Genomic DNA, 10,000 nt, shown 5'->3' with positions numbered 1-10,000 from the left:
CGCAAATATATAGCCAATTTAAAAGCTGTGATTTGGCATTATTTTCTCAAATATGGAGATAAGCCCAATGGCGACAGTATATAGTGTACAATGAGGCATATGAATGTTGCCATAAGGCAGAGCAAACATTGGAAATGTAGAGGACCACTATACAGCTCCACACTCACTCCAGAGGGCCACATTGCATATAGTGTCATATTTTAAAAAAAAAAGCAGATCTACAAGCTCAAAGCGTGTCGCTAGTGAGACACGTTTTGAGCTTGTAGATCTTCTATTTTTGTGTGTAACTATGATGACGTTTGGAATTGTATAGTTTACAGGAGAAAACATTAAAAAAAAAGGTTTCTGCAACGATATTGAAAATAAGTTGACACGAACCACTGAGAAATAGTATAATATTATGGAATTATATACCGACACGCACAGGTCTACAAGGAAATTAAACGGAACAAAATTTCCTCTTTTACAAATCACTGAGGAAAAAAGCCTCCAAAAGCCCACGCCATACAATACACCAAAACTTGAGAAAAAGACAAGGAAAAACAACCTCAAATTAAAATACTATAATATCTCCTCGATTAAACTGTCAAAGTTCATCAGCCATCAGAGACAGACAGACAGACAGACAGACAGACAGACAGACAGACAGACAGACAGACAGACAGACAGACGAGATGAGAGAGAGACAGAGACAGAGATTCAGATTCAAATAAAAAACAGAAACACATCTTCCATCTCTCCTCTTCCTCCAACCTCCCACAGTATAAGTCTTCCTTCCTCTCCTCCTCCTCCTCCATCCAACATCCCTCCTTCCTTCCTTCCCTTCCCTCCTTCCTTCTCTCCTCTCCTCCCTCCCTCTCTCCCGTCTCCTCCGTTCTCTAGATACATCCATCATGGCCGCCACAACAGAGAGGAGACCCAATGTTACGCCTTACCAGTGAGGTATGGAGACGCACACACGCACACACACACACACACACACACACACACACACACACCTTGACTCATTGGCCCCTGAACACACATGTTCAAAAGCACATTTTGGTAATCAATGATAATCAGGGCGACTTCAAGTGCATTGTCTAAATCAGGTGCGCGCACACACACACACACACACACACACACACACACACACACACACACACACACACACACACACACACAGTTTTAAAGAATAAAGGCAGCCCATGAGGAAGTCCTTGACAACACATTAATATACAAACCACAGCAGGTGCTCTGGTGTGTGTGTGTGTGTGTGTGTGTGTGTGTGTGTGTGTGTGTGCGCGCAGACCGGAGACCACCTATTTCCAGGTGATTAACATTCTCTCTCTGTGCGTGTGTGTGTGTGTGTGTGTGTCCTTGACCTCAAAGACCGTCTGCATTCCAGCAGAATTAAGAAAGGAAGGGAGGAAAGATGGTGAAAGAGGTAGAGGGGGAGAGGGGGGGAGGGGGAGGGGGGGGGGAGTGGGGGATATTGTGTCAGAGGGAAGAAAGAAAGGAAAACAAAGAGAAAACAAACGCAAGAAGGAGTTGGACAGAATGTCGAAATCAATTCTCACAATGCTTTGATGTTTTTAGTGGAATATTGGATAAACAAACACATGTATATACACACGTACACGCACTCACACACACACACACACACACACACACACACACACACGGTGCACGGCACGCACACACACACACACACACACACACACACACACCCGTGTATCCCCATGGGCACATCAAAAGCAGTTTTTTTCCCCCGAAATGAATGAACGAGCCAAAACTGGGCCTATATATATACAGAATGTGAATAGACTCTTCAAATGATATAACTATAATCAAACAAATAGTTCATTGGTTCTCAAACATTTTCACATCAAAAGGACCCGCAAATTGATATAGGGTAAAGTTTAAAAAAAGGGTTTCAATTAACCCATTTTGACCTGAGATCAGATTCTAAAAAAAAATGTCAGTTGTCCTGTCGGTTGTCAATGTCCTGACATTTTTTCTGAAAAAGCTATGTTTCTATGTGTCAGTCGTTCTTCGATTTTTCAAAAATAGCAGACCTGCGAGCTCGTAGCGCGGCACTCGGTGCCGTGCTACGAGCTTGTAGATCTGCTATTTTTTCAATAGCTAATGCATAACATGAGGCCAACACCAAAAGGGGTTAACGTTTCTCTAGTATCAAAATACCTCGGTTATTCCCTGGGTCACAGGAGTAGATTTATTTATTTCTATTGAAATTCCAATTCTGTCAGGAACGTGGCCTCTCTGTTTCGACATTGAGATACAATTGTGTCTGTTGTTGTTGGAGAAAATGCATTTATTTCCGTACTCTATTTTTTATCACCACCTGTTGATGCTTCATATCCATATGAGTATACAATTATTTTGGGAACGCCGTTTTTATATGACACGATACTATCCAGCGTATAGCGATAGTTAAGGTTTGATTGATTGATTTAAATATTTATTAACAGTTTGCAGAATTAGAGTAGATTTCAAGCACAAACTGCGGAAACTGGGGGGGGGGGGGCGCCTGATGGAGGGGAAAGGAACTGGTCGGGAATAACGTGTTCCTTCCACGCGCTATACGCTCAACCAGGGAAACTCCCCCCCCTGTCAGGTGAAAAGAAGCAGCTTGGACTCCTCATGCATAGAAAGAAGTCAGTCCGCTGCCCTCCGCAGGTTGGCAGAGGAAGTGTATATAGCGCCGAGGATTACATTAGATAATTGACTGAAAAATGGGTTGAGAAAATCGTGGGATAAAAAGAAGAAAAGGTCTGGTCTCTAAACTGCCTCCCCCTGGCCAGCCGGGGCGCCTGATGGAGGGGAAAGGAACTGGTTGCAATAACGTGTTCCTTCCACGCGCTACGTCCAACCAGGGAAACTCCCCCCCTGTCAGGTGTAAAGGAGCAACTTGGACACTCAGGCATGAAGGAAGCATGTGTTCAAGTCCGTTGCTCTCCCCAGGTTGGCGGAGGGTGTGTAGAGCCCAGGATCACAGTAGATGATTGGCACAGGGGTGAAAAATGAGTTACAAAATCGTGGGATAAAAAATATATAAAAAAAAAAAAAGAAAAGGTACGCACGGAAGGCAGGAGATGTACATTGCTATAGCTCCCCTCAGTCCCCCCACAGTATCACAGGAGCAAGACGAACACCGCCAAAACTGAATGCAATATCACTGCAATGAAACGGTTAAATCGGCCTCTAACCACAGCCAGGAAATGCATCGATTTATCACAACACGGAATGTAACGTGTCAATGCGCATGGTGTGAATACGACGTAAACCCTTAACCTGAATCTTTGACTAATTGTATAACATTTTATCTAAAAAAAAGCTTTCTTATAGCCATAAAAATGACTGGTGTGCCAGAACAATCTCCTCATATGGTTAAGGTTGCGCACGCGCGCACACACGCACACGCACACACACACACACACACACACACACACACACACACACACACACACACACACACACACACACACACACACACACACACAAATAATCACACATAATAACTCTCTGGTGCACACACATGCACATTCCACACCTTAAAATGATTTAACAATAAACACCAGACCTTCCGCTCTCACTCTGCATATTTAATTACCTTCATTAATCACGCGCACACACACACACACACACACACACACACACACACACACACACACACACACACACACACACACACGCGCGCTCACTAAAGTAATTCAACAGATCTGTTTAATTGCTTCCTGTATATCGGTTGTATTTTGTGATAAACTGTTGGACAGAACCGAAGCTTTCTTCTTGACAGCAGAAAACCATTGAGCTCCCAGGAAGTTGTTCCCATGTTAACCCAGGAAACAGTGCAGGGCCATGGTTCACTCAGCAGACAGGCCCACCTTCAAAGGGAACTCCAGTTACACACACACAAGGTGCACACACACACACACACACACACACACACACACACACACACGTGCAAACACATATATCGAAAGGAACACACACCCCTCCGCTGGCCGGATATCCCTCAATACGATGTTGACCCCTGACCCCTTCACACACACACACACACACACACACACTAAATAACCCCAGGGGTCAATTACCAGAGAGGGAGATTGAGCGTGAAATGGGCTAATTCTATTTACATGTCCTATACGTCTGGACCGACACGCGCGCGCGCACACACACACACACACACACACACACACACACACACACACACACACACACACACACACACACACACACACACACACACACACACACACACACACACACACACACACACAATTGTGCCATATACAGGAGCACACACACCTACACTCATACATGAACACACCCAGATAAAATGCACAATTACATCCACACCGCTCGCACAAGCGGGGACACACACACACACACACACACAGAGGTGGTCTGTCCGACAGCAGTGGCATTGTCTTAGAGCTCAACACAGACAACTGGCAACAATTAGCCTGGAGCGAGATGGAGAGAGAGAGAGAGAGAGAGAGAGAGAGAGAGAGAGAGAGAGAGAGAGAGAGAGAGAGAGAGAGAGAGAATGACTGAAGAGGAAAGTAAAACTATGAATCACAGTCAAATACGCGCGAGCGCACACAAACACACACTATTTACACGGCCACGCCAGTGTCATTACAATGCTAATATGAGTGGTGATGTGTTGATACAAATGTTCTCCTGTTCACTTCATGTGTGTGTTTGTGTGTGTGTGCGCACGCTTCATCTGTGTGTGTGTGTGTGTGTGTGTGTGCATGTGCACCGTGCGGTCAAACGCGCCGATATATATATACACATCGGTATCCCAAACACAGTCACATCCAGTCAACAGCAACAGTTGGACGTATTAACAATGGCAGCTTATTTACCAGTGGGGAGCGACAATGAAACATGAACATCAAAAAACTCCCAATAACCCATTTAAGTCCCGACGTCGAAATGAAAAGAAATCTTCCAGTTTTCTGAAATACCCCATGTTTCTATGTCAGCGGTGCTCAATTTTTCATGTCAAGGACCCCAAAAAACGATATGTAATTGGCCTCCGACCCCGCCATCTGAAAATTGTTCCAGGAACCCCCCCCAGAAGCAAAAGATCTGAGTTAAAAACGTTATATATATTCCAAAATTTGGAAATATATCCCAAAATAGCAGACCCACAAGCTCGTATATGAACTTGTAGATCTGCTATTTTTCTATAGCTTAAATTATAACAATGTTTCAAACACCACAAGGGGTTCTCCCCCGCCCAGAATGGGATAAACAGGACTTGCGGTTCCTGGTATATGCAGCTATCTCAGATGTCACGGTTTCCTACTTCTTGAGGTGGTTGTGTGCAGCCTTCCAGTCGGTATGCCAAGTTCAATCAGGGCTGATTCTGAGCGTAACTTAACCACTTAAACCGTTTAGGCCTGGCGTAGAAATTTAAAAACAAGACAGTTTTCTGAAAAACCGTATGTTTCTGTAGCAGTGTCAAGGACCCCAAAAATTATACAGTATGTAATATGCCTCCGCCCCCCCATCTGAAAATATGTTGTTCCAGGTCCAGAAGCAAAGATTTGAGTTAAAATGTTCACTCCGTAATAATATATATCCAAAGATTTTTAGGCACATTTTCATGATTTTTCAAAAAATGGCAGATCTACAAGCTCATAGCGCGCCACCGAGTGGCGCGCTATGAGCTTGTAGATCTGCTATTTTTCCAATAGCTAAAAGTATAACATATTGCTTAAAACACCAAAAAGGGGTTCCCGCCCAGAATGGGTTAAACCCATGTATACTTCGGTTGACCGGAGTCCCTCAGGGCTCAGTACTAAACCGTATACTAAGGAGGCTTTTCTGCTTCGGCTCCACATTAAAATATCTTCGCTTGGAAATACATTTTCCTTTTCAGCAAAGACGTTACGTTTGTCGTTTTCCCCCAGGAAAACGTCTACAGTTATGCCACCCCCAGCAGCTCCCCTTTATAATAAATATCTTAGCCCCGAAAATAGCTGATCTATAGTGTAATAGCATGGGTTATTTTTCACTGAATGTTCGCCAATTATAAACGCCTAGGAGGATACTATAGACAATAGGGTTCATGTTGGTTAACCCATTGGCATTCTGTTATACTTTAGCTATTGAAAAATAGCAGATCTACAAGCTCATAGCGCACCACTCGGTGGCACGCTATGAACTTGTGGGTCTGCTATTTTTGAGAAATCGTGAAAATGTGCATCAGATATTTGATTGAATATATATTCTTTCAGAGTTTCACTTTCTTAACTAAAATCTTTGCTACAGGGGAGGTCCTGGAACAACATATTTTCAGAAGGGGGTCCTTGACATGAAATATTGAGAACCACCGATATAGAAACATGAGGTTTTTTCAGAAAAAGATACATTTTTAAAAAGACATTTTTAAAATTTCGACGTCAGGCCTAAATGGATTAAAGGTCTCGAGGGGGTGAATTTTAAAAGAGTGAATAATTGTTAGTTGGGTTGTTTTTTGTGGTTAGAAACACAAGCAGAAGCCTCACAACACGAGAACAAGGCCCATTCGGAGCTCCTGGCATGAACTGTGGCCTTTGTCTGTCCAGCTCCTGTCACTCCACATTGATTGGGGAGGAAGTCAGAGGAGTCAAAAGTCAAAGGGGGGGGGGGGGGGGGGGGGGGGGGGGGGGGCGGACCAAAACAGAATAATAACGTCATGGTAACGTTTAACAACCTAACACTCATGGGCGTGCCTCCACTTTCCTTGAAGCGTTTAACCCATTCTGAACAGGAACCCATTTTGGGTGTTAGCATCATGTTATGCTTTAGCTATTGAAAAATAGCAGATCTACAAGCTCATAGCGCGCCACCGAGTGGCGCGCTATGAGCTTGTAGGTCTGCTATTTTCGAAAAATCGAAGAACGACTGACTGACTGTTTTTAGAATATGATCTCAGGTCAGAATGGGTTAAAGACTTCCTTCATGTCTGTATAAAGGAGGTGAGATAAAAGACACAGGGTCGTTCTTTCATTCTTTGAAAGTGAAGCTGCAATCCGGAACTTATTTGAATGAATAAAGCATTATTTTAAGCAAGTCTGTAAAAGGTAGAGTACCATATATTTACAAATAATAGCCCTTACTCGCAGCATGCCTGCACTCACCAATCCAAGCAGAGGTCCTCACAAGTATGTCAATTCCTCCGCATCCCCCCCCCCAAAAAAGTTGAAATTCAACTTAATTCTATATATTCAAAGATTTGTGCCACATTTTTACGATTTAAATAAAATAGCAGACCTACAAGCTCGTAGCGCGCCACTCGGTGGCGCGCTACGAGCTTGTAGATCTGCTATTTTTTGCACTGAGCGGTGGAGCGCTCAATTAGGGATTTCCCCCCAGCGGTTCATTTCACTGACGTGCCACAACCTTTATTCAAATAGTTGAAAATTAATTCATTAAAAAAAACTGACCACATTGTATTTTTGATCTATAGACGGCCAAACCTCATTTGAAAGAATGTATTAAGAGTATATATGACAGCCCTTTTAAAATGTTTATACAATTGGAATTTTACACAGCTGTGCTACCAAACAACTGATGACATCATACCAGTCTGTCTGCGCGAACCTGGTCAAATCAATTAATTAAGCTCCCGTATTCTCAATATTACATAAAAAAGACAAAAGACATCGCCTGCTATGCATGTTCATCATACATTCGCACTAAAAACATGCTTGACAGGAACTGTATAACCAAATTATGACCCGGTGAAGGCCGGTGCAAAAATAAATAACGGCCTATACTGCAAATAGCGGCCTGGTTCCTTATAAACGCCCGGGGTCCAAATCCATTTAGCATATTAACAGCCCCAGGGCTACTATTTGGAAAAAATACGGGTATGTTAAAACAATATAAGTCTCACATCTGCAGTGGATGGAGGTATTGTCCCTCTATGGCACTATAGGGGGTCTTCAACAAGGACTCTGGCGACCTCTATAGGTGACCCTCAGATATACTGCAGGGGGCGACTTTTAAAGGACCACTTCACCACTTTTCAACCTATCTTCATATAATAGGTCCTCTCTAATAATCATGAAAAAAATGGTGCAATTTCTTTCTACTCGGTCTGTGTCTCATAGGAGGGCTGTGGGGCAGTTCAGAAACCGTCTTCCAGTGACCTCATCGATGGGGAATACAAGCTAATAAAAACTGCAGGCTTTCTAGTCCTGAAAAGTTACAATGCGAAAATGGAAGCCATCGTTCTCACGATAATTAAAATCGAAATATTGAGTAGAAAAAAATGATTATTAGTGAGGACCTATTATATGAAGATAGGTTGAAAAGTGGTGAAGTGGTCCTTTAACATTTACCACTTATTGAACGTGGTTTTTTTGAGTGGTGCAACCACTCCTATACAACCAGCAATGTCCGTGCCTATGTGACTATATACCTATGTGGCCATGAGCACGAGTATATGACTTATTTGTACCAGTAGGGGGGCGCCAGAAACAGAGAGAGGGATATTGCTGCTGTGTTGCCTGCTAACGAGAGAGAGAGAGAGAGAGAGAGAGGTGGTAGTGGTGGTGGTGGTGGGGGGGGGGGGGGGGGGGGGGGGGGGGGGCGGGGGAGTTGCACCACTCATTTCACACAGGTGTGATTTTTTTGTCTTGAGCACGTCGTAAGTAGTTAACAAGCTGTTGTTAATCAATCCAAAACTCCCTGTACACCTCACATGCTAGTGATTGGCCAGTTTCTTTAACCCATTTTGGTGTTAGCATCATGTCGTGCTTTAGCTATTGAAAAACAGCAGATCTACAAGCTCTTAGCGCGCCACCGAGTGGCGCGCTAAGAGCTTGTAGGTCTGCCTTTTTTTTTTTTAATCAAAGAGCAACTGACATAGAAGACATTTTTTTTAGAATCTGATCTCAGGCCAGAATGGAAAACTGTCAGGATGTAGAAGAACATTTTTAGAATCTGACCTCAGGTCAGAATGGGTTAAGGGGGTTAACAGAGTCAGTGCGGGTGCTGTGAGGGTGGGGGGGGGGGGGGGTTAACATCACTCACGGTCTCCGTGACAAACCCAGTGTCATACTCACCGGTAACGTGGCGTGCTGTACAGGGGTTCCCTATACAGCAGGAGATAATGTAACAGTGGTAAAACTGAACACATCAAAGAGCTATATAGGTTCTTATTAATAATGGTGGATGAATTCATTCATTTGCAAGTCAATAAAACAAAAACAAGAATGATTTGAGATTAAATGTGCACACTGGCTTCCCGGGGCCTATTCTCTCCCGAGTCCCCCCCGCCCCGACCAAGGAAAACACCAGTTACATTAAAAAGCCAAAAAAAAAACAGCACGTTTCAGAGTGTTGCGCTGAATGTGGTGACCTATCAAATTCTGTGACCGGAGCTGTTCCAGCCCGTCCAGAGCATGGGGAGCAATTACTGTATAGCCCTTCGCTAAATCCCACCCCATAAAAAGGCGATTGTCCAATGGCAATCCAAGTAGTTTAGCAACCGTTGCTATGCAGGTCAAGCTTTCGCCACCTCACAGCTGTCAGTGTTGTTATTTTGCACGGCTGTGTTGTTGAACACAATACTGTACGCGGCTTAACGTCGAGAAAGTTACACGACTGTCCAACCCAGGTGATGGCATTAAAGGACCACTTCACCACTTTTCAACCTATCTTCATATAATAGGTCCTCACTAATGATCATGATACAATCGCACAGTTTTTTTCTACTCGGTCTTGCGTCTCATAGGAGGGCTGTGGGGCAGTTTAGAAACCGTCTTCCAGTGACATCATTGATGGGGAATACAACCTAATAGAAACTGCAGGTTTTCTAGTCCTGAAAAGTTGCAATGTGAAAATGGAAGCCATCGTTCTCACAATTTTTGTAAAGAAATCTGCCTAATGATGATGTCACTGGAAGACGGTTTCTAAACTGGATCTCATCGGCTGTCCGTTGAACCAATACGGAGAAAAAGCGCCTACTAGGGACGTAAAAACTGGCGCT

At 43.7% G+C, this 10,000-nt stretch overlaps 1 protein-coding gene across 2 annotated transcripts in view; it reads right to left on the bottom strand.

Moving 5' to 3' along the window:
• exoc6b (exocyst complex component 6B) overlaps positions 1 to 10,000 on the bottom strand; it is a 141,419-nt gene that overhangs the window by 40,509 nt on the left and 90,910 nt on the right. The window contains exon 19 of one of the 2 annotated variants that reach the window (XM_080792738.1): positions 9,075 to 9,104. The exons of the other annotated variant lie outside the window; for it this stretch is intronic. Coding sequence (XP_080648864.1) covers positions 9,075 to 9,104 — 30 coding nt within the window. The remainder of the gene's footprint in view (positions 1 to 9,074; positions 9,105 to 10,000) is intronic. 2 annotated transcript variants of the gene reach the window in all.

The sequence above is a fragment of the Protomyctophum bolini genome (assembly GCF_963924005.1).
Source record: "Protomyctophum bolini genome assembly, chromosome: 20".
NCBI lineage: Eukaryota > Metazoa > Chordata > Actinopteri > Myctophiformes > Myctophidae > Protomyctophum > Protomyctophum bolini.
Note: the sequence above shows the minus strand (reverse complement) of the source record. Positions and strands in the feature narration are given on the sequence as shown.